This window comes from Uloborus diversus, chromosome 2, assembly GCF_026930045.1.
Source record: "Uloborus diversus isolate 005 chromosome 2, Udiv.v.3.1, whole genome shotgun sequence".
NCBI classification, from domain to species: domain Eukaryota; kingdom Metazoa; phylum Arthropoda; class Arachnida; order Araneae; family Uloboridae; genus Uloborus; species Uloborus diversus.
The window spans coordinates 220,300,127-220,326,178 of NC_072732.1; the positions used below are offsets into that span (position 1 = coordinate 220,300,127).

Below are 26,052 nucleotides of genomic sequence, written 5' to 3' on the forward strand. Positions count from 1 at the left end.
GAACACATCACCAAACTTGCACCCATGAGTTACGCCCTTTCTGAAATAATCGATTCAAATATCAGTGTTTGCTGATTCATACTGCTGCATATTCATCAGGGTTTAAGCTAAACTAAAAATTACTTTAGTGTAAATTCTAAAATTGAGGTTACATGTTGTTATATCTCTCCAAAGGGCCTTAGTGTGCTTCATCTCCAGTTGAAAACAAAATTCAACTGAATGGTACATTTTTAAATAAATAAATACAGCAACTTTTTTTTATTATGTGTAAAATAAAAATCTTGGATTATGCATGCCACTAAGGAAACACATGTTTGGTTTTTAAGACGTTGCAAGTCCCATCCTCCCAATAATGTACTTATTGGAGGGACATAATGTCCATTAAGATTATAGGTATTGATAGACCTTAATGCTAATTTAAACAACTTAGATTTTAAAAAGATTACATTGACTATTGATGTGATTGCTTCCCCTCTTGGATCATGCAGTTTTTTTTTTTTTTTTTTAATTTTTTATTTCGGCAAAAATGCAAAAATGCCTTGATTTATTTTCATTATTGAAATAATATTTTCTCATTTTGCAAAAAATGCGACCATAGCAGAATCCCTGATGTTCATCCAGAAAAAGCACTGGGAATTTTTTTTTCCCTGAATAAATAAACCTGTAGAATTAAATTCAAGCTACTGTGAAACCTGCCTACGACAATACTGTGTATAATGAAAAACCTGCCTATAACGATATTTTCTTTGGTCCCAGTAAAATTCAGCATAAAAAAATCAAGCTGTCTATAACAATAACCTGCCAATAGCAATTTTTTTCAGATCCCAACAGTATTGTTGTAGGCAGGGTTTACTGTGTATATGATTAATTATTCCACCTCAAGACACCTCTATCATTCTAGTATTGTATAGGGCTGCAAAAATTTGAGTCAGACTATTTTTGGGGTTAAGGAGTCTGAGTCTGTAATTTTTCCCCTTTATGTGCGTTTCTGCCATGGCTGCAGAGTCATGGAGTCGAAGTCAAACTTATTTAGTAAAAGAGTCATAGTTGAAGGCTATGTAATTGTAAGAGTCTGAGTCGTCCATCCTCCCTCCGACATCCCAACCCTGGCATTGAAAGAGACTTTCTTGATACTTTCTAGACGGCTTTAATGTTCCTTCCTAACCTCCAATCACATCATTAGTTGCACCTATAAATTATAACAGAGCATTTTATGGGATGTTAGAAATTTGTTCTAGCAATCGCAAAAAATATGTAATTATTTGTTCTGTATTTTGTACATTTTCATGCTCTAGTGGTCAAATTTAACAGATCACCTTAAGACTTTCTTTAATTTCTATTTGATATGTAATAGCTTATTAAAAAATATTGAAAGTTTGTTTTTTGCAATAATATAAGTTGTTTTACATAAACTCACTGTGATTTATCATTTCAAGGGTAAATTTTATTTTTCCATTTAATCAATATTGACCACCTTTCCAGCTAGGATTATAGTGCTTCTTCTGTATACTGTTATATTGATTAGCTTTTTCTCCCACTCTTTTTTGTACATTCAAGCAAAAATGGCCCTGCTTACAAAATTTATTTGACAAATTACTGCAATTCATTAGAATTTCAAATTATCTCAATGTGTACAACCAATTATGCAATAGAAGAAAGATTATGCACACCTGGCCATCTGATGTGCATTTTATAAAACATGGTGTAATATAGATTATTTCACCCATAAAATGTTAATTAAAATATATTATGTGTGCATCAGAATGGTTTCAACATACATGATTGTAAATGCAAGTTATGCTGCATAATAATATATGTTTATTACAATGGAAGAAAAATGATTACATTTCTGTTGAGTAATAAGCAGTAAAAAAAAAAAGTCACATTAAAGCATAAAATTTGCAAAATTATTGTGCAACATGTGCTTCAGTTGCATGAACATGTGTTGTTAACTACTGTTTTAGCTTGTAACTTTTCCTGAATTGAAAAATGCAAGAGAGGAGGGGGAGAGCCTTATTGTTTTATTTTTCTTATCAATGTGACTGATTTAAAATTTAAATATTTATTTATTTATTTATCACTATTGTTTTAAAGAGTAGAGTATAACTTTAAAACTTAAAAAACTCAAAAAAAAAAAAAAAATCCCCATTCTATATTTTAAAATGTTTGTGATCAGTGTTAGATTATTATTATTCTAAGTAGAGAGGGGAAACTGTGAGGCAAAAAAAAAAGATTTAGGAAATAGGGGGGGGGGGGGAGACTAGGTTTTTTTTTTTTTCCTGATGGGTTTTATTTTAACTTTGCAAAAATTAAAAACTTTAAAAATGAAATATTCTAATAAAATTTTTTAAATATTTACATTCTGATGCAAATTTCTTTAATTATTTTTTGTATGTTCATTGTTCAGTATCCCAAATGAAAACATTTATTTTGGAAATGTAAGCTACATCATAATTTAGTTTTTTATGTGTTACTTGCAATTTTTCACTCTAAAACTGAAAATATGTGGAATTTCATCAATAATATAATTAGTAAAAATGTTTAAAGTGAAATTTTAATATGTGTCCATATTTTAAAAATAAAATTTGAAGTATATACTCCAATAGTTCTCTAAAAATTTATAAGTATTACAGAGAGTCCCCCCCCCCTCATTTAATATAAAGCTTCTTCAGCTTAGCTCCTTAGACGCGTTTATACAAAAACTTCCTCGATCTTTTAATAGTTTTGCATTCAAAATAATAATTGAATCAAACAAGTTAAATTAAGTTGAGATTAATTTTTTTTAACTGTGATTAAATTTATTCCAAAGTAGAATCAAAATTCATTGAATCATTCAATCATGCTGGATGATTCTGAAAAAAAGAAGGTGAGACTTATGTAAACCTTTTTGTTCAAGCAACTATTGGATGAACTATGATTTTTTTTTTTGTTAGGCTAGGGTTTTTTTTTTTTTTTTCTGTAAGCAAAGTAAACTACAGGCAGTTATAAAACAATGAATTATAATGATTCCTATGGTTAACAATTTTTGTAAAAGATATATAACCATTAACTTCCTTTTTCCTTGAAAGATTCTTTTTTTTTTAAATATATATTTTCCACCACTGCCTCAAAATGTCTGAAAATTTTACATCTCTTAGGCACTACATTAATGACTGGGATACATTTCCAAGGGTCAAAAGGAAAAATATAGATACCCTTCAAGAAAACCAATTATGATATTAAAATTTTCATCAAACAAAAACAAAACACATGCAGGATAGCAGAATGCAACATAATTTCTGTACCATTAGGCAGCGAAAAGTCTTTTGACAAAAACAATTTGATCACAAACTAAAACTTTGCTTGTGGGTTTAGAAATCTGGTCTTCAAAATGTAATACAGTGGAACTCCGATCTGCATATTCCATTTGACTAGTGATAAAAGATGCCTCAAACAGGAAAATGTAAAATCATGGGTAGGGTATGATAAATCTATGCATATTGTTTAAAAATTGACCCTAATTTAATGAACTAGTGGAATAAATCTGCAAGGTTATTTGATTTTGTTCTTTTGCACAATTTCATTTATTGCTCGTTGTGTGCTAGCATTTTTTAAATCTTTGCATATGTTCGTTTGCATTGTCTAATAAAAATTGTTTTATAGTTCTTATGCTTTGACAATAAATACAATAAGGTGGAACAGAAAGAATGCCAAGACCTCTTCAAACAGCTAAAAAATAAATGAATCTTTGAAACAAGACCAGAAAAAAAATGTATGTGAATCATGTAAACATGATTCAGATCTGTTGTGAAAAAATCTATTACGCGAATTCTCTGAAAAATGGCAACAGAAAATCTGGAATATTTTTTACATTACCGGTATCGCAATTTATGCAGACCAGCAGAAAAAAACTTGAGAAGCAGGATAATGTATGAAATGGACGATGTGAAATTGAGGTTCCACTGTATTTTGTTAAATCATGGTTGAAAAACACATATTTTTTACAAAGTTATAGTAATCAACTCAGCATTTTATAATTAATACAGTAGAACCCCTATTTTATACATTCTTATCGTATCTCATTATGGTTGTTATCATTGGTCCGATACAAAAAGTAAAATCTGGGTTCCATTGTACACTTGTCTGTGCAATCTCTACAGAGACTGACTTTTTTTGATGGTTTTTCATCTCTTGCAGATGGAGACCACGGAATCGAAACCCAGGGAACCCGTGCAGAACCAGTCTGAGAAGAAGCCCGAGAAACCGGCTCCTCCCCAAAACTCCCACATCATCAAGCAGCTGAATGCACCCATCGTGCAGGCCTGCCTCTCGGTCGCAGTGCCCAACTCGACAAACCCCTCCAACTCGGTCATCGGCAGGGTCTTTCCGGTCTCGCTCTCGGGCATGCAGAAGACAGAGTTGCTCAACGGACAGACGCTCACCATAAAGCCCCAAGAAAAGGTTTGTTATCTCTCCAACCTCATTGTTGCCTTGCAAAGTGTGCTTTTTAGAGATCAAACCTGTCAGTGGAGTAAGTTATTGGGCTTTCAGTAAATGTGGAAGAACAATGAATCAGAATTGGCATGTCACAGGGGAAATTCAGTGAATTTAAAAATTTTCCTTAAGGCTTGGCAAGTATTGGGAAAATTTTATTTATTTTTTTTTTCACCCAAAACTTGCCAATCACTAATAATTTCAAAGATGAAAGATTATTGTAAAACCAAAAAAGAAAAAAACCCCTCCATTTGCAACTTAAATTGCAAAAGCTTATCTCGCTTTTACTCAAGTCTGGTCTGAAAATTTTCTTCCAAAACTGAATGCAAAAACCACCCAAAATCACTTGTGCTCCAAAGCAAAAATTTCCAATACAGCTTGAATTCCGGACACATTTTGAGGGTGAAATTTTATACTTTCTGGTTTTCTTTTTGTCCTTTATTAGTTTACTGCTGAGTTGCTAATCCTGTGAATTTTGGGAGAAATGCTTTTTATCCTTTTCTTCTGCTCTTCAAGGAGTGAAATTTGTTCTACCCTTCCCATATTTTATACACATTCCTGCAAGTGGAACTACAATGCAGCTACACGTTCTTTTCTAATTATCACTTGTACTGTCTGACCATCGTTGAGAAAAGCCACCGCCGAAATGTCTGCGCCTGTCTACTGCTATAGCAACGAGGCGCATCTCATTTTTCCAAGGGAAGCTTAATGTTGGAAAAACCCGTTCGACTGCACAAAGGCGAGCAGAAATGGTGAAATGGCGCCAAAAAGTTTTCCTGCTAACCCTTGCAAAAAATGAACGAAGTCCATCTGTTTGGCAGTAGACGGGCTCAGACTTGATGGTGGGAGCTTTTCTCATTAAAGCCAGACAGTATAAGCTGCTGCATTCTAATGCTCTGAACCCCCCCCCCCCTTTTGCAATTGTTTTAAGATGACATTTATTATAATGAATGTTTTGAAGTTCGAAGAAGGACCAGATCTTTAGTATGTTATATCGCATAGCTATACAGCTGTGGAAAATATATTTAATATTATTAAGAATGTATTTCTAATTCTTTGATTAGCCTGAGAACAAAATGCGACGCTGTACACTTTTTATGATATCTTAAATGCTTCAATTTCTCAAGATTTATATTTTATTTCAATAGTCTAAATTAGCTTGTATGAGATAGCACAGAGCTGTAGAGAAACATTATAATGCAGGGGAAATAAGGATTCGAACACAAATGCAGAGCAACATGGAAAAAAACTTAACGCAAAAGAAAAAATTCGACTCTTGCCTGAAAAGTCAGCAGAAGGTAGATTTTTTTTTTTTAATTTTGTTGAAGTAATTATGATCATTATGTCTATCACATTCGCAAAAATTACTTGCTGTTTTATTCAACATGCATTTTTAATTTTATGTAAATCTAATTGAGAGAGCATGGGATTATGACATCAGTATTTTTTGTTTTGTTTAACTGTTGCGTTCTTTACCTTGTCATAGTAATGAATGTTGATGAAAAGTTCTTTTAATTTTTAAATTATTCAAAAATATTGAGTTCTATGTAAGTGAAATGCCACTATGAGACTAGCATGCGGTAGCTAAAACATCAAGATTAATATAAATATGCCAGTTTTAAATGTAACAATCTATTTTCACACAGTCGCTAAGTCAAGAAATGCAACACAAAGATATCTAGAGCAAATACAAAACTTTAAAAAAGTCTTCTAGGTCCATGTGCACCCATGTAGGAGGGCGAGTGGAAGATCAAGCCCCCCTTAGAAATTAGAACTTCCTTGCTCTAAGTAGTTTTTTCTTTGCAATAATGTAAAAACATTTCTTCTCCAGCCATTAATCAATAAGCTATTAAAATTTTCAAATTTTAATAACTCTAATATATACTGAAATTGGTTTCCACGGGGAAAATATCCTTCTAAACCATATGGAAAATATCTGAGCCCCCCTTTAAAATGTTGTATATGAGCGCTCATGTCTGGATCTGGTTATGTGCAAAAGTTAATGTTCTTTTTTATTCATTTTTATATTTTTTTGTGAACCATATGATGTAATGTGACGCTGTTAAAACCAAAGAAAACCAGAGACTTTTTCAATTGTTTCCATTTCATTGATCATTTTGAGTAGATTATTTGCATTTAATCAAATTCCCAAATTTCTCGATTTCTTCTGTGCAGCAGGAATCTCAATCCAGGCAGTGCGACTGGTGCAAAAAGGAGCTGAGCACTGGGAGCATGGTGCTCAAGTCAAGCGAGGCGGGAAAGGAGTACTGTTCCACAGAGTGCCTGGGCAAGTGGCTGGCTTCCGAGCACAAGCAATCGGAGAACGGCCCCGTAGACGGAACGACTCCCGACTCTCCCTCCAACCCCAAGATCCAGAAGCTGCTCACCCTCTGCTCTTCGGCCAACCTTCTAATTCCGTTCCCATCCATATGCAAAGATTTGACACGTGAGTCGCCAAATGTTTTGTTTATTTCGGTTTCTTTATTTACCAAGGAACCTCACTACCAAATTCGTGATTTTTTTTTTAAACCAAAAAAGTTGGACTTTTAAAATTTAAATTGTATTTTTTTATTAAAATCAGATTTTTTTATATTTTTTTTACTTTAAAAATTTGTAGTTTTTAGTTACTTTACATTATAAAAAGTTACTGATCTAGGAGTCTTAATAAGTCAGTATTTAAAGTTTCGCCAACAGTGCAGCATTGCTAGTAACAAGGCCAATAAGATGCTTGGGTTTATCAATAGATCTATTTCAAACAAATCTAAAGAAGTTCTTCTGCCCTTATATAGAAGTTTGGTAAGACCTCATTTGGAGTATGCTGTTCAGTTTTGGTCTCCTTATCTTAAGAAAGATATTAATGTATTGGAAAGGGTTCAAAGGCGAGCTACAAGGCTAATAAATGGACTTTCTCACTTAGACTATGATTCCAGGCTTAGAAGGCTAAAAATGTACAGTCTTGAGCAAAGAAGAGACCGAGGGGACATGATTCAGTTGTTTAAATTTATTAAAATGAAAGATGTTACGGGGCTGAAGTTTAGCACTGAAAACAGGACAAGGGGTCATTGTTTTAAGCTATTTAAATCTCAGACTAACATGGATGTTAGGAAAAATTATTATTTTAGCAGGATAGTGGAACCTTGGAACAGTTTACCGGAAGAGGTGGTAATGAGCAAGGGAGTAGATAGTTTTAAGAGGGCCATTGATCTTCACTGGGGATTGTAAATTGACTAGGACCAGTCTAGCTGGGCCCAGAGCCTGTTGCTGGTCGTCACTTTTGTATTTGTATTTGTATAATATATTTCATACAATAGATGAATCCATTCAGCTTACTTTTTAAACTAAGATAAGTTCTCTAACTATTCAATACATTTTTAAAGATTTATAAATACAGTAAAACTCCTCTAATGCGGACACCAACGGGACAAATTTTTTTGTCCTTAATAGAGGGGTGTCCGCAGGACAGGGGTTTAATAATGTTATTTGCCTTTGAATCGGGGAATTAAAAATTGTCCGCATAAGAGGGGTGTCCGTTAGGAGGGGTTTTACTGTATATTATAATACTTAGATAAGTGATTTTGTTTTATGCTTTGCTTAAAAATAAGGTTTCCATCATCATGTATGTTGTAGCACAAAAGAATATGTTGAGCAATTACTTTTCTTAACTATATTAGTGGTGGTGTTTAAGAAAAACTGCAAATTTTTATTTGTTCTGTACTGAATTGAACTGTAATTTTGGAGTAAAAGCAATATTGCAAGAGTGAAAATCTGTTTCACACGCAGAACGAGGGATCTATGTAGTTTTGCCTGTTCAAGTTAAGATTGTATAAATTTAGAGCAACATATTCTAAAAATGCGAAATTAAATTATAAAAATAAAACAAACTGATTTTGATTAATGGTTTTTTTTTAACAAAATCACTTGAGTTAAATCAAGCTGATTTAAATCAACGAACCCTGCTCACAACTAATGCAACAATGAAAAAAATAATAAATTAAGTAGCAATCGAAAGAGCATTATTGAGACTTTCTTTTGGCACAAAAGTATTTGCCCTCATGCTGCTGTTACCCATCTGCCAAAATTTAAAGAAAAGCCCCAAATTGAAATTGAAGGTGCCACTGGATTTCACCTTCTGCATCAAACGGGACCTCAGTGTGAAAGATGCCTTCCTTTGTTCATTGAAACTCAAAGCTACATTTGGCAACTTTTCTGAAGAAAAAAAATTGCAAACTTTAAGATCTCATACTCTAATAATGGAGACATGAAAGAAAATAATTTATAGATACAGAAGCATATTTTAGTATGCTCTTTTAATTAGTACTAGTTTGAAACATTTTCATAATTGCTCTATCATATGGTTTCCCAGTTAGACCTTTTCCTGGGTTTCTAGTTGAACAGTTCACAGGTCACAGTTTTTCAAGGTTCTTTTTTTTACCAAGGAATTCCGATTTGAAATACTTCTGAATAATTTGCCATAATTTGTTAATAGATATCAAATGGCCTTTATTAAAAATTTAATTCAATGCTTTGAATAATGTACAGTTGGCTCTCTGTTTAACGACACTCTATTTAACGACTTTCTCTATTTAAGGATGGCATCGTAATTTTTATCGTAACATTTTTCGTAAAATGATTCAATGGTAAACACTTGCCACATCAAATTCAAAAATCGACAAACGAATTGAAGGTTAGAAAAAACATTTTAATTAAGAACTGTTAGTTGAAACGTATATACAGTGCACATAATTTATACCGAAAATTGGGAACATAAGTCCCATCAAAAGGGGTGACTTTCGTCACATCGAATTTCTACATTCATCGAAAGGTGATTCAGTGGCGACCGAACTCTTGATTCGAGTTCATGCTAGGAAGCGTTGAATGGCTGTTGCCATTCTAAATCAAATAATTTTCCACACACTCCCCACCATGAACTCTTTCAAGAGTTCATCAAAATCTCAATTTCAAATAACGTATTAATTACAAAATCGTAATTTCAAAATTTCAAATACACAAAATATTAAATCAACAAATCAAATATATGCATGGATCCAAAACATTTTCAAATTAATTTCAAACATTAAGTATAATCCTAAAAAATGTTAGTGAAATATACTAAATATTAAGTATCAAATTTAAAGGTTAGTGCAAAATTTCAATATAAATAAATGCTCAATTTAAATTATTAGAGTTCAAATTTCAAAAGTTCAAAGTTCCAAGGGATACAAGTGTTGTATCGTTCTCCGCAAAAGTCCAGAAGCAGTTTTAACTTCGTATGAGCGTACGTTATTATCCCGTCCGAGAAACGCTCTTTCAATTTTTCCGAGTTTCCAAAGCAGTTTGTTTTTGGAATCCTCTTCGATGAGCACTACATCTCCTATCTTAAGTGCCGGTTGTTTGTTTGGATTATTCAAAGAGTGAACAGTTCTGAGGTCAAGTAAATATTGCTGCTTCCATTTTATCCATAATTGCCGGAGAAGAAGAGATTGATATTTTTTCCGTTTCAAAAGTGAAGATCTTTTCGATTCATTTTCTACTATTTCAGCGAAATTGATAGGATATTGAGGTTCTCGTCCAAAATTTAGGAAGTGCATTGGTGTCAAAGGCAAAGGTTCACTATTATCATTATAGACGTAAGTTAGCGGTCGCAAGTTGAGGACGGTTTCTATTTCTGTAAGCAATGTAGACATTTCTTCAAAATTTAAAAAAGCTTTCCCTACAATTTTCCGCAGGCAATCTTTTACGGATTTCACAAGTCGCTCGTAAAAACCTCCCCACCAAGCCGCCCTTTCAATTATATTTTTCCAAACTATTCTTTCTTTAGTTAGAAATTGCGAAAGTAATTTGTCAGAAATAATTTTTGATAAATCTTCTATTTCTTTTTTCGCCCTTTTAAAGGTTTTCGCGTTATCCGAATATATTACCTTACAGTTTCCTCTTCTAGCTAAAAATCTTCGAAGTGCCAATACGAAGGAATCTGTTGTCATATCGCTAACGAGTTCAGGGTGAATTGATCTAGTAATCGCACAGGTAAACAAAACTATATAGGATTTTCGAACCTCTTTAAAAATTTTCACATAAATTAGTCCCGCAAAAGCTAATCCGCAAACTGAGAATGGAGGCGTGGTGTTACTTCTGTCAAACGGCAACGGAGCTGTAATTTGATTAGCAGCCTTCGAAAGATATTTTTGGCAGATTAGACACTTTTTGATTACACTCTTGACTAATTGCCGTTCCTTTGGAATCCAGAAACGTTGCCGAATTCGCGCTAAAGTACAAGCTGTTCCACCGTGCATCACTTTCTTATGTTCTCTTCTCGCGATTAAAAATGTCAGCCAGGACCGTTTTGGAAGAATAAGAGGATGTTTTTCTTCTGTAGATAATTCAGCAAATTCTAATCTTCCTCCTAGTCTGATAATTTCATTTTCATCCATGAATGGCAAAAAGTTAAACAAATCAGAGTCTTTTTGAATCGGATCTCCATTCTTCAAGGATTCGTAATCTTCTTTAAAAAAGATCTTCTGTTCTAATCTTATCAAATGATTCTCAGCTTCTATTAATTCTTCAGCGGTCAATGTGTTTTCTATATTAGAAATCTTTCTAAATTTCATGATCGACTTCTTCACCCAAGCTGTAATCCTTACCAACTTCTCCATATTACTAAATTTAGTAATGTTGATTGCATTTTCCTTTTCTTCAACAAGACATTCACATTGAGAAATGTCCTTCGATTTCTTTCTGTATTCTAATTCTTCTGTATTTATTGCTTCATCATTTTCTGACTTCGGCCAGTATTCTGGAGAATTCTTTAGCCACTGCGGTCCTGTCAGCCAGGTTGGATCTTCTAGCAGTTTAGAAACTTTTGCTCCCCTCGACAAGGTATCTGAGGGGTTGACTTTTCCGGGGCAAAAAAACCAGTCTGAAGGTGCTGTGAATTTGCGAATTTCTTCAACCCGATTCTTGACAAAAGGTTTGAATTTTTCAGGAATTCCTTTTATCCAAAAAATTGTTATCTTCGAGTCAGACCAGAAATAGCACGGAATGTCACGTTTCAAGGATTTCAAAATATTAAAACTTAATTTTGCTGACAATACTGCAGCCATGAGCTCCAGCCAAGGCAATGTAAGAGATTTTATCGGAGCAACTCTATTTTTAGAAGCTACAAAGGCCGTTCGAACGTCTTCATTTCGAGATAAAACACGCATGTAGGCAACTGTTCCAAATGCTTTCATACTTGCGTCACAAAAGAAATGAAGTTCAAGAGTCTTGATATAAATATTTAAGTTTTCGGAAAAATAATGGCGTGGGATTGAAATTTCCGTCAGTTGAGGAACTTCTTCGCACCAGCTTCTCCATAACGAACTTAGATCTTCGGGTAATCTGTCATCCCAATCAATACGTAACGCCCAAATCTGTTGCATCAAACATTTAATTCTCACTGTAAAAGGACCTAAAATTCCGATAGGATCAAAGATCCGTCCTAAGACCTGGAGCACGTATCGTTTAGTGTCAGTTCTTCTTGAAACAAATTTGACTAGATCTCCAACATCAAAATAAAGAATGTCCTTTAAGTTGTCCCATGCCATACCTAAGACTTTGCAAGTCATATTTTCTTTGAGGGGTTCGGCATAATCACTTGAAATCACTCCATGTTTTTTCCATAATTCGAGGAGGGTCTTCGAATTAGTGCGCCATTTGTGTAGTGACAAACTAGCATCTTCGAAAATTGCTATGGACTCTAATGTATGAGATAATGCTTCATCTACAGATGCATGACTACCGATGATGTCATCGACATAAATATTATCATTTAAAAATTTTGTAGTCACTGGATATTTTTCAGTATACTGTTTCAGATGATATTTCAAAGTTCCTGCCAATAAAAACGGACTGCTACTAATCCCGAATAGAACGCGCGTAAATTTATAAACCTGGGGTGCAATAGAGTCGTCCGAGGGGTCATCCGTAAAGAAAAAACGAGTAACATCTCTATCTTCTTCGTTGAGTGAAATTTGCAAAAATGCTTGTTTCATGTCCGTGGTATAAGCAATGGGGTGAAAGCGAAATCTCAATAAAATATCAAATATTTCAGAATATAAATTTGGACCTATATGAAGACAGTCATTTAAAGATAAACAATTAGAATCATGAGAGGAGGCATCGAAAACTATACGCAATTTACTCGTCTCACGATCTTTCCTAATTATTTCTCGGTGGGGCAAGTAAAATTTAACTTCGTCTTCCTCATCTGGGTTGATTACTGGTTCAATAATTTTTTGCCGTAAATAATCTTCTATCACATATTTGTATTCAAAATACAACTCAGGGTTTCTATAAAATCTTTTTCTAAGTCTAGAAAATCTCTCTTCAGCTATCTTCCTATTATCTTTTAAATCCCGCTTTTCTAACTTCCAGGGTAATCCCACTGTATATCTTTTGTTTTCATATTTGATCTGAGACTCGAATTGTCTCATGATTTCATTTTCTGTTGGGTCAGCATCTTGTTTCGAATCAATAAGACCTGAAGTTTCTAAGTCCCAAAATTTCTGAATTTGTTCTGAAATCGCGCTATTTTCTACGACTACATTCATCATTAAGGAAAAGTTATTTTCACTCTTTTTCCCTTGTAAACACCAACCGAAAATTGTTTCAACTGCAACTAGTGTTTTGCTCAAATGCTTAATATTTCCTGTTACAACGTTATAATAATAATCAGCACCAATTAAAATTGTAATGGGTTCTTTACTTTCTGGAAAATCCGCGAGTGTCATATTTTTTAACTGTTTCATACCCTTAAAGTCTTCAGCTTCGGGAGGGGGAATATTCGATCCTGATATTTCGTCGGTAACCAACACTTCAATTTCTATTTTTAAGTCGGGAGAGTTTCTGTTGATTAACGTAAGTTTGATGACATCGTAGTATTTTTCGATCGGGGTTTTACTTCCAAATGTGTACACTGACAATTTTTCTTTCCTTTGTACTTTGCATTTTAATTTGTTAGCTATGTTTTGCGTGGTAAAGCTACGCATCGAACCACAATCCAGTAAAACGCGTGTACCACAGTTCAAATCTAAGTTTTCATTTTTTGCTAACACGTAACTCGTTTGCAAAAGAGTCCTATTTTTATTTTCCATATGCGATACAGCAGAAATTACATTTTCCGTCCCATTGCCCATAAGAGATTCTTCATTAGATTTATCGTTAGCCAAATTGTTAAATTTATAGCAAATATTTTCATTATGTTTACCGGAACAGTATTTACAATTCCTTCCCGACAAACAATCTTTCAAACGGTGTCTTAATCCAAGGCACAAAAAGCATCTACCTTGATTCTTCAATACGTTTCTCTTTTTTTCAACACTTAAGCGACAGTTGAGAACATCGTGTTCTTTTTTGCAAAATAAACAGCTATCCATTTTCTTATCAGCGAAAGATTCATTTCCATTCTTCGCAGCAACGAAAAAACCGCTGGTGGAAATGCAAGCGCTATCTTGTCTATTAGACAAAGTTGAATTTTTATTCTTACTGTTTGATTCAAATGGCTTCGACCTACACAAATAAGTTCGTTCTCTTGTTAATATTTCTGTTTGCAAGAAATTCAAGAATTGATTTATGTCTGGAACGCAAGAGATTTTCTTATTTTGTCGATTATATTCCAATGCCAATTCATGGGGGATTATTTTCAATACTACTGCTAACAGCATTGCAGAATAGGAATTTGACTCCAATCCTAAAGCGGAAAGGCACCGAACGTTAACTTCTATTTCATTGTGAATCCGTTTTAGCTTTGGAATGTCTGTAATTTTGTAAACAGGAGATAAGTTAAGCAATTTGTTCATATGGCTGTTAATTATGACGTCTTTTTGTCCGAATCGTTCTTTTAATATTTGAAGCGCAAGAGTCATAATTTTCATCTGAAATTTCAAAACCCGCAATTGCATTAGCTGCAGGGCCACCCAAGTAACTTTTTAGGTAATTAAATTTCTCAGTTTTTGAAAGCGTTTCATTTTCATGAATCGAGACTTTGAAAGTGTTGTAAAAGGAATAAAATTGAGTGCAATCACCGTAAAACTTTTGAATGTTCAATTTTGGAAGCTTCACGTGTTTTGTTTCGTATATTAATTTCTCGCTCATGTTCGAATTTATGTTCGCTTGGCTATTATTAGAGGATTTAATTTCCTTTAATTTTCTTTGAGCGCGAAATATTGTGTTCGAAACTTTTTCAGCGTACTCATATGCTGATATCAGTTCTTTTTCGTATTCTTCTAATTCTAACAACGGTTCGATATCTTCATCAATTTTCTTTAACAGTTCTGCTTTAATATGCAATTGATTCAATAGCTCTTCTAGGGCCTCTAAATCTATTTGATCTTCTTTAATTAAACCTTCAATAGTATTCGTTATTTTCGTAACTGCTGTTCTAATAACAGTTCGGTTTTTCTTGAGCTTTTCGAAATCCATTTTGGAAAATAAAAATGTCTCTCTTACCTTTTGTTGTCTTCGCACTAGGTGCTAACCCATATGAAAATCTTCTAAATCAACAAATGTCACACGCAACGAACTAAAGTTGAATGCAAGCGTTACTTTTCGGCCGCTATGCACCATATCGTAAAATGATTCAATGGGTAAACACTTGCCACATCAAATTCAAAAATCGACAAACGAATTGAAGGTTAGAAAAAACATTTTAATTAAGAACTGTTAGTTGAAACGTATATACAGTGCACATAATTTATACCGAAAATTGGGAACATAAGTCCCATCAAAAGGGGTGACTTTCGTCACATCGAATTTCTACATTCATCGAAAGGTGATTCAGTGGCGACCGAACTCTTGATTCGAGTTCATGCTAGGAAGCGTTGAATGGCTGTTGCCATTCTAAATCAAATAATTTTCCACAGATGGCTTTTCACAGTCCCAGATGGTTCAGTATATTGTTTAAAAAAATTCTATTTAATGACGCTTTCCACTTAAGGACGTTTTTTGTGGTCCCTTGAAAGTCGTTAAACAGAAAGCCAACTGTGCCGTAGAAAATATTATTTTTTCTTCTCCAATGGTTATTATGAGTTCTCTTTCTGAAAAAGTGTGAAAATTTTATGCTTTTTCCCCTCTATTGAATTAGCAAACTCAGAATGCATGCATGTTTAGTACTTTGAGTTCCGAGTCAGTTTACTCACTGTCTACTTAACTGGAGAATTACCGGTCTAGCTGTTTTTATGCTCACTGTAGGTAGCACATTAAGTTCAGTTGGTACATTCCAAAAAAAAAGGGAATTGTTCAAGAAAAAATTTATTTAACTAAGCAAAACTTGATTGTTGTAGTATGTATGCACAAAATAGTGGTCAATGTTAAAATATATTTTATTAATAGATTTCTTTCTGATTATAAAATTTGAACCCAAATTTTTTATTACCACTGAGACAAACTTACTCTCTTTTGGTTCTAGCGGCAGTCCCGGAAGAAGAAGCAATGGAAAATGGTTGCATTGCTAAGGCAGAATCCAGAAGTTCGTCTCCACAGCTCATTGTACCAGACGAGGTAAGAAAAGAGCCTTTTATGTATTTTGTATTTGTTTTTTATCATTAACTTTGATTTAAAGAAAACAAAACAAGTATTGAACATGACTAATTACTACTTATAGAATATGGTTAATTGAATAGGCTATGATTCCTCCTATGTTCCCTTTTTTGGCTGCACTACTTTTTATTCTTAGCTGTTTTCAGTACTTTCGAATCTTTCTTTCTTTTTCAATTTTAACTTATAGTTGTAACCAAATCTTCTTCCTTTCATGCATATGATTTATTTGTTATCAGTCTTTTTTCTTAGTTCTATTGTATGATAAATAGTTATATTTAAATGCTTAACTGAGCCACAGTATAATTTAAAATAGCCTCACCACTTTTCCTCCCAAATGTATTGGGTTGCATGTCTCAATTGAGGGTTTAATATTGTGGTACCTTTTTATTGATTTGACTACATATTGGTGAGAGGGCAAAAATGTCCTAAAGAGCAATGGGGCAAACGTTACTATCTCTAAAGTTCTTTTATCGTTCCTGCATGTTCGTAAAATCTATTGCCACATTGATATGGTATAGGTTATAGCTGTATCAAGGCAGATTTATTTTCAATGTTGGCTATTATTTTTGATTTTGTTTATTGTCACCATGTTCGGTCTAAGTTACAAAAAAAATATTTACCATATAAAGCCATTTAAAAATACCATAAATTATTTTATATTTTTAAATGACATTTGAAACAAAACAAACCTTGAAACAAAAATAAAAGTTCCGTAAAAGAAGGAGAAATAATTTCCTAAATCAGTGGTGCGCAAACGTTTTCTATCGGAGGGCCGGATCTTATATTAAAATTATTTTCTCCGGCCTAAACACATATGAAATTTGAAAATTTCCTGAATAATATGGGAACAATTGATAAACAGTAATTGTTAATGTCCAATTTAGAGGCATATACAGACTACCATTTTAGGGTGAGGGTCATGCTGAAGAATGACCCCCCTCCCCCTTCTGCTTGGGTGTCAGTAAAAAGTTCCAAATTGGTCAGGAAAAAAGCACTTGATAGGACACAAACATTACAAATTATTTTCATAAGCATTGAAAAGTAGTAGTATTTCAAATATTTACTTTAAAAAAAATTCATGAATTGAAAAGACTGCTAAAATTGTTTACATTTCATTCATAAAATGTTTGAACACAGTGTTGATGGATACTATTTTCAACAGTTTAGGAGGGGAGGTCATGACCCCCATGACCCTCCCCTAGTATCCGCCACTGATCAAATTACTTTGCTTCTTTTATTAAATACATCTGTTATTCAGAAACCAATTTCTGAATATTTGGCTCTAAGTTCTAACATTAAACAAAACAATGAGTCTTATGAATAAAATTTGTGGGCTGTAAGTTGGGCACCACTGCCCTAAATAATTAAGTTAAACCAATAAAAGTTAAATATTCCGGAAAATAAAATACAAAACCATTGAAATAACGTGAAATATTCCTGTAAAATAGTTTTCCAAATCCACTTTTATGCTTCTTAAGCACGTAAAGTAATGAACTAAAAAAATATGCCACAAATAAACATTAAAAGTTCCATTAAAATGTAGAATTAGAAAAAAAAAGAAACATGATGATGATGTAAACATAATTTTTCAGTTTTTGCCAAGGTAAATGAGGCCTCAATTTAAGTGCCTGCAACAAAAAAGTACCTTTTTTTAAAAACATTTTCTAAAGGTTCCTTTGTCTTCCATAGGTGTATTCTGAGGCCGTACTGGATTCAGACACAGAAAGCTCTGTGTCGCCACGAGCAGAAGAATACACAGAGAAGTCCACCTGTGACCAAGAGGTCATGTGTGCTCCAACGATGACCTCCCTGGCCATCTCCTGCAAACCCATACTCAAGAACCAGGCCGTTCAGACAGGTGGGTTGTTCTTTAAATAATTTTTGTGTTTGTTTTATGTGCTCCAAAACCATCATTCAAGTTTTCTCAATGAAATTTTGGTATGTCCACAAATTATCATTTTGATAACTCGGCCTCTATGCGGAAATGGAGTTTTGAATGCAGGATATTGCTGTATAAAAAGTGCAGGGTTCATTGTGTTCTAGAAAAAATCCATATTTTTTTTTCCTCCGAGAGTGCATAATGTTGTTCACTTGTGATGATCATTTTTCAAGAAAGGTTGTCAAACTAGTGGTTGGGACTTTCTTTTCTTTTGAGGCCAGGAAAAGGAAAGAAAATGAGTTATGTGTTTAACGAATGCAAAATATTGCTGTGGTAGTTTTTGGAATCTGTAACTCTCTGTCTTGAACCCAGATCACAATGGCCCCTGCAAAATATCCAATTTCTTCGAAATATCTTTTAAGCGTCAACACACTTCTGCCACAACGTTTCCACTTATTAAAGGCTCCTTGGTAGTCATATTCCATAATGTTCATCGGAGCACACATGCGAACCTGTTACATAGCACAGGTTCCATAATGTCATTCTTTGAAAGTGGTTCTTTTTCTCTTGAACAGGAGAAAATCCACGGGTGCCAACCTCAGACTGTTCAAAAGTTGGGAGATTGTTGGGATACTATTTTTTTGGCAAGTAATCTTATCAGTAGGGAACAAGTGTGTCTTGTGCATTGTTGTAACAGTTCTTATTGGTGGCTATGGTCAGTAAAACTTGCTATTTAACTTTTACAGCACTTCATTGTGAAAAGCCCCTATGACTATTTGCCCTCTTTTGCCCTGAGTCCCTTAAAGCATGACTCAGTGCGAATTGATGTAACATGGGAAGCTCAGAGCCCCGCCATTGATGCATGCCTGCTGGAAATTAGTCACAAAAAAAAAAAAAAAATGTTTCCAATGTGCCAGAAACACCATCTGAGATATTTTGAACAGCTTTACGAGAACATTTCACAAATTGAAGATTGAAAATACATTTGAGAAATTTAGTCATGAGGCAAAAGAGAAGCTATTGATTTTTTTTAGATGCTATGTTTTAATGTATTTTTTTTTTTTTTAAATTAGAAAAAGTCTAAATGTTGAAAGTACAATAAGTGCACATATTTTTCTTTGCCAAATTCTCTTTCATCTTTAGACTGAGTTTTATTACAGAATTTCCACTGTTGTAACCTTCACTGTTTTTATATGTTTCACTCTCGTAAAAAAATTTCAAAGGGTCTTAAAAACAAATGTCCCACTGTTCATACCATGTATATCACAATATTTTAATACTTATGTAGCAATATGAAGTTAAAGCACAAAATTTTGTGTCAAGAAAGAAGTGAAGCCCTTCCGTATAATCTTGTATATTGAGCAATCAAAAATATTGCTTGTTGTTCTCACTTTTTGAGATCACTTGTCATAAGGAGGCAAACAATTTTCTTTTTGATTGGTCTGGCCAAGCACATAACCTTTTTTTATTTCAAATATCTACTCGAGAAAAAATTACAAAACTTAATTTTTATCTCAAAATTCATCGGAAATTCAGCCATATTTTTTGGCATTAAAAGGTCGAACCTCTGTCAAAAGCTTAATAATTTGTAAAAACTGTCTGCTACAAGAAACTATGGTACATCTGCAATGCCATTGAAGCAAAAAAGTAAACTTGCATTTGTAATATCCTTTCACCGCAAAACCATCAAATGATTTATGATAAATCAAAACTTAACAAAATTTTGATCTGACTCTTAACTTTTGATCTTTTCTCTACATTTAAGAATGTAGAGAAAATATCTTTTAATTTTCTCTGTAGTTACATAAAGAATTTAGATAATTCAACTATGCTCTTTTTTCTTCCCATAGATATTACATTTCTTGCACATTTGTAGAAAGAAATTTTGCAACAATTAAAACCCAAAAATTCAATTACTGTAAAAAATTTTAATGAATACTGGATAGGAGATTTATTGCCAGTTTGGCATGTTCTAAGTTATGATAATTCCTCTAAAGCAGTTTAAGTAGTTGCATTAAAATGTAAAAAATCTGCCAAAAAGTAAATTAGATTATCAAAAACCATTGAAAGGTTGGGGAATTATCTTAAGGGATAATGCTCAGTGCAATTTCAAATGTTTCTGAACGATATTATAACTTCAATATAAATACATTAAAATCTATTTCGGTAGTTCAGATTTTAATGCAGCCGTGAAATTTTAGGCAGGATTTTTTAGGAGACTGCTGCTCCCTGCTTCTTTCAAACTAAACTTTGATGCGTCCACCTTGCCCTTTAGAAGTTTTAACAAAACTTCATCCCAGAAGCAAACTTAATTCAAAAGGTAGATTCACACCAGCTTGGTCTTGAAATGTCCTCCCTCTTGTTAATCGCTTATACCCGAGAATTGGTTTTCAATATAAATCTGAATGTTTTTAACATTATTTTTAAAACTAAGCATTGAAAAGCTTATTTTAAAATAACTATTTAAAAAGACTTGGATTGTGTATGCATCTAGTGTTCCAAAAAGTTAGAAAAGGTTTTTTTTTTCAACTACAAAACTTCTATCAAAAAGTCTCCTTTCATCTGAAGAGCCCTGCTTTTTTTGGTCTAGGGAAAACCCTTAAGCAATTCTGTTAGGCATCTATATTCTGGCTGGAACTCTTGATTGCAAAAACTTTTGATTTGTCGGAAATGAATTTCCTTTTTTTTATTATTATTATTATATCTCTTTCCAGACTTCAGCACCTACTTTGAGGAGAACCTGTTTGGCTGGGGCAAGGCACCCTCTTTTCCCAGGTATGTGGTCAACAGCTTCTGTTGCAGTAAAGATGAAGCAGCTGACGATTCCGATGTGGTGGAAGAGGCAGTCTTGCATGGAGACGTCTGCTTTGACGACACACAAGACACACACTCCCTCTGGGTGAGTCCATTTCTGCTGCTCACTGGTTAATTGTCAGACAAATTGTAATAATTCTATGTTAAGTGTCTCTCTTCTTACTGTATGCAACTTTTATTAGAGAGCTATTTCTTAGCCTGTCTTTTTTTACAAAGAAAACCTAAACATTTTAAAAGAAAGTACAAACTTTCAATATTCAAAAAAAAAAAAAAAAAAAAAGTAAAAAATTATGCTTACAATTTTTGAAAGGGAAACAGGAATGAAACTTTACTGATCCCATGGACCACTAAAATTCATACTCTGTTGGGCCAATGGATGTTTTTGTGGTCCCATGCCGATTCGCAGCGCTCGAATATGCTACCTTGCTGTGATTTACAAAATTAAAGAAAAAGAAATAAAAGCGTTCCATGCGTGTCTGTTGAGGTAAACATAGGCAGTTTGTTATAAGTATTAATGCATTCTCGCATTCGATGTGTCTTAGATTGCTGTCATCAACAGAAATTGTTTTGTCCCTAAATGGTATACCGAGTCTTCTTAAAATTATGTTAGTTTCAGTTATTTCCCCCTAAAAATTGAATTGATTGTTGTATATAGCGAAAGTGTAAACGGAAGAAAACTATGGATTAACAAACTTAGCATTTGGCATGAAAGTAACAACGGATATACTCATCTGTTCAAAGCATTTTTTCTTTCTTTTTTTAAAATTTTTTTTTAAAGAGGATAAAGTTTTACCAGGTAAAATTTTTTATTGTTTTGTGCGAATTTGTATACGTATGCTTTTTTTTTTCTAACCTAAAGCTCAATTTGATTGCATTAGCTGAAGAATTAGGCTTTCATCTTCGCCTTACTTAAAAATAATTTAACTAACCTTATTTCACTGCAACATTTTGTTGGAATGGACTATGCAAAAAAAAATATTCTTGAAAATAAAATGAAACCTGTTCTAACGAGAAAGAACATTTAGAATTTGAACTAGCAGAAACAAAAGCTGAGAATTTTAGTCTCTAAAATAGTGCGCCAACTTTACTTTATTACTCACATTATCGGCTGAACAGTTATAACAAAAGATTGTTTAGGGCTTATAGTTCTAGTATTGTGCAAGGAGAGAACCCTTGGCGAGATTTCGCTTTTTGGTATAACCATTTTTATGATGAGTGGAGAAAAATGGTAGGAAGATGGAAGATTACAAAATTCGAAAAGTTAAAAGGAATAATAAAAGATGAATTAAAAAGAAAACTACCACCATATATCTGTGAGAATTTTATTGATGATTTATTGTATAGCATCAAGCATGACAGAATTAAATCATTAAATCTAGAAATTAGAAACTTACGGAACAGAAAAATTAAAATTTACCGATTCGGCAATTTGAGAAATAACTCGGCTACAAATGTAAAACAATTAGCACTAGCCAAATAAAACAAACACAATCTTCCTCTTTCGATAATCAATCGTATTGTCATATAATTAAATTATCTAGTATTAAATGTTATTCTTGTCAGTCTTATGACCACAATAAAAATGTACTTCCGTCAAGTATTGATAAATATTGAATTTAACATATTGGAAATGGCTGCTTCAGAATTGCGAACTACGTGATTTGCATTAATTTCTAACGTTTAGTAATGCTTCTTGATTTTTGATTTCTTTCTATGTGGGCCAAAATATCCACAGGACTCGAAAAATTAATTTTAAAAGAATAAAACCAAAAAATCATACTACAAACAAAAATTACTAGACTTATTAGCATTTGTTTTACAATTTTTAATCCGCGTGGACTGCAATGTCCCCTTTAGTTTATTGGAGTTGCAAATGGACCATTGTTGCATAACATAGCATCACGTTAGGAATGAGAACTCGGTCGAATCTCTATTTACGATATTGAGCGATATCTATCCTCATTCCAGATGTCCGTGGAGGAGTGTGATGAGGAGGGCGAGGCGGTGGAGTTCCTTCCCCCCGTAGAGATAGCCAAGTGTGAGGACGCCCTGATTGCTGAGCCCCTGGCGGCAGTGTACTCCCACCGCGGCCGCACCACCAAGCGCACCACCTGGGACGAGATAGCCCAGAGGAGCAAGCTGCAGACACTGTGGGGAGTCAAGGTCTTCAGAGGTATGCCGCAGTTAGTCAATCTTAAACGTGAATTCCGGCCACGATCTTTGCACATTGCTGGGAAAAGTGACATCCAAATTTATTTGGCCTGACAGTACAATATGTTCCATTTCTGCTTTTTAAAAGCCTTAAAACTGCAATTGAATGGCACAAATAGCAATTTAATTGCAGGCATGTATTTTGGGGTTAACAGGAACCTTGTTTTAAATGCAAAGAAATGAGCTCTTGAATGAAAAGACTTCTGACAAAAGTTGGAACACTTTTGTTCGTTTTTTTTCTTCTATTTTGCTACTATATTTCCATTTTGAGCACTTTTAATGTTTTTATTTTTTGCTATGGTGAAATTATTCTTTCTTATGGCTTTATTTGGAAAATTAATCCATAACATGCAGACAATACATACAGATGAGAACAAAGAACAAATGCACAACAGTACTTGAAGTTTGGCACAAGTTAAATGCGCAAAAGTTCAAGGTGGTTTTTCTCAAATTCATTTTTGAGGAATTTGGGTTGAATCCTGGGTATAAAAGTAGATGCTCTTCATTCATTTCACTTTGCAGGTTAAATATTTATTAGTGCCGAGGATGCCAATATGATTCACCTGTCTTGCTTGACAATCACTGCCTGTTTTGAGTCTGAAGTTTGCCACTGATTCCACGATGCCACTAGGAGTACTGGACCAGGGATTGTTCGGCTTCTGGTCTGAATGAAAAGATCAGAACTTTCTTTGGGGGACCCTGGAGTACTGAAGTGCCAGTGATTCCTTATGGGATCAATTTTGTTTTTGATGCTACTGCTCAAAATCCCAACTTCTGATTGGCTGGCTCATGCTTTTTGGTTGTGTGTGTTAATCCAATTAATGTATTTTGAGTCATTGTAAACTTATAGCATTTTAAAAACTTTCAGTGCTTCACAAAGCACCAGTCAGATATCTCCTAAGACGAAAGAAAATAAGTCAATACAATCCGTGAAGAGTAAGATTGATAAAAGTATCAATTTCAGGTTTGGTGAAGTGCCACCAATTCTTAGGTCGGTGATTTATCCAATGAGGACCAAGATCTACTTGCCCTGAGACATGTCAGGAAAACTTACACATTAGCCAACATAAGGACATGTCAGGAAAACTTACACATTAGCCAACTGTAATTTTTTCTGGATATCTTACCATGACTTACCCCCTTGTAGTACCCTACATTCTTGGTCTCGTTCCAGAATGGCTCCAAGCCCGTGGCAGCCGTAAGGACTTCGAGAGGCTAGAGGGTGCGACCCTGGCGGACATCCTGGAGGAGTTCTACGAGAACCTGACCAAGCCAGACGGGGAGGAATACAGCGTCTCCACCATGCACACAATTCGAGCCAGCATCAGCCGCTACCTGAGCCTGCCGCCCCAGAGCAAGCCCTTCTCCATCATACGGGATCGGGAGTTCAAGCGGGCCAACGAGGCCTTCTACCGCCGCATACGAAGACTGCAGACACCCAGGCAGCAGCCCTTCCAGTACCAGGCGACTGCCGCCCTGCCACCCGGTAACCCGGCCCTCTGGCGCCCGCCGCCCGGTACGGTCGGCATCCCGTGCCAGAGCAACGGCATCATGCTGGTCCGACTGGGGCCTCAGTGAGCCGCGACCCGAGGTCGACCAGGCATGGGTCCAGAGCTCTTTTAACCGCGTCGATGTTTGTTTACTCGGTTTTTAAAAGTGGTCTCGTAGAGGCCGGTCCGTCTGCTTTTACTCGGCGGATGCTCGGATGTGGTCTTCGTTTATTATGAGGACTGTGGCTTTGGTGGCCGGCGTCAATGACTATTATTATCTTTTGGGGTTATCAGCTGTGGACCATCCAGGATGTTTCAGGCCTGACATCAGGTAAATGAATTGAAAGAAGTCTGGTGTTAATGTTTTGTATGGATCTTGATCTTAATCCTCCTTTGATAAGACATCAATCTTAGATTCTATGGTACCGTGTCTGATCGGCTGGTGTATTCTGCATCACTGGAACCCATGATTTGTTGTTTTACAAAGTTTTAAAAGCTAACAAATTATGTGTTGCAGTGTTTCAGAGCTACCAGCCATGTACCTCTGAAGACCAAAGAAGATTAGTCGGTCTGAAGAAGTACCACCAAATCCGAGTTTGGTGCTATCCAAGCATTATTAAGATAAAGAGCATCATATAATTTTGAAATCAGATTCTCTGAAAACATTTGAGACATACCAAAACAAACATTAGACAGGAACATCATGGATGGATCCACTGCCAATAGGCTTGGAAGAAAATTATGAAGTAATAAAAAATAAAAATACATGATATGTGGGAATGTTTGCAAAGCTGGATCTGGAAGTAAAAAGGTCTCTTCTTCATAAAAAAAAATTTTACCTGCCTTTTGGGCCTGGTGTTGAAATAAAATCCTTTGTGAGAAATCATGAATCAGTATCAAGAAATGCTTATTTGTGTGTGCATTCATGGAAAAATATTGGTAAAATAAGCTTTGGTGTGAATTTGCTCTATGAACATAAAAGTCTACATTTTCAGTTACCAAAGAAAAAGTTTTTTGACAGGATAATTCTAATTATCTGTGTATCAGTTACCTGATTTTCACTTCTAATTGATATATGTTTTATGGCCAAAAACATACTTGACTATTAAATGTATTTTGTGAAATGTCCACACTATTTGTTCATGTAAACCTTAAAATAGTTTTAAGGTGAGATTTTAGTATGTTTTAATTGTTCTCTGAAACCTCCAGAATAGAATTTGATATTCACTTGATGCAACTTTTTGAAATTCTGTTCTGACCTGTCTTTGAAAATTGTTAAGGGTTACCATTTTTTTTATCATAATCATCCACAGAAAGGTTTTTTCATGTTTCACATTCAGTCTTGCAAACATTCTCCAAAGCGTTGTAAGCATATTTGTGGTGTGAAAAGGGGGCTAATCAATAGGTTTCATTTCTATTGCCATGCGTGAGATGTCATGCATGTAATTCAGATACCTCGTTCCATATAGGTCATAGTCGTCAAAGTCATTCAAATCAGAATGGAACCTGATCACAGTGATTGGTTGCAATAATGTATACCTCAAAAAGTTATGTTTTGAATTTTAATAATTTTCATGTGATAGCTGCTATGAAACTCAGGATCCTCGAATATTT

At 34.4% G+C, this 26,052-nt stretch overlaps 1 protein-coding gene across 1 annotated transcript in view; it reads left to right on the plus strand.

Annotated features, from left to right (window-relative positions):
• LOC129216831 (uncharacterized) overlaps positions 1-25,639 on the plus strand; it is a 41,748-nt gene extending 16,109 nt beyond the window's left edge. The window contains exons 3-9 of the mRNA XM_054851048.1: positions 4,177-4,440; positions 6,649-6,919; positions 15,914-16,005; positions 17,734-17,902; positions 20,638-20,822; positions 22,706-22,910; positions 24,123-25,639. Coding sequence (XP_054707023.1) covers positions 4,177-4,440; positions 6,649-6,919; positions 15,914-16,005; positions 17,734-17,902; positions 20,638-20,822; positions 22,706-22,910; positions 24,123-24,526 — 1,590 coding nt within the window. The 3' untranslated portion in view covers positions 24,527-25,639. The remainder of the gene's footprint in view (positions 1-4,176; positions 4,441-6,648; positions 6,920-15,913; positions 16,006-17,733; positions 17,903-20,637; positions 20,823-22,705; positions 22,911-24,122) is intronic.
• The last annotated feature ends 413 nt before the right edge of the window (positions 25,640-26,052 follow it).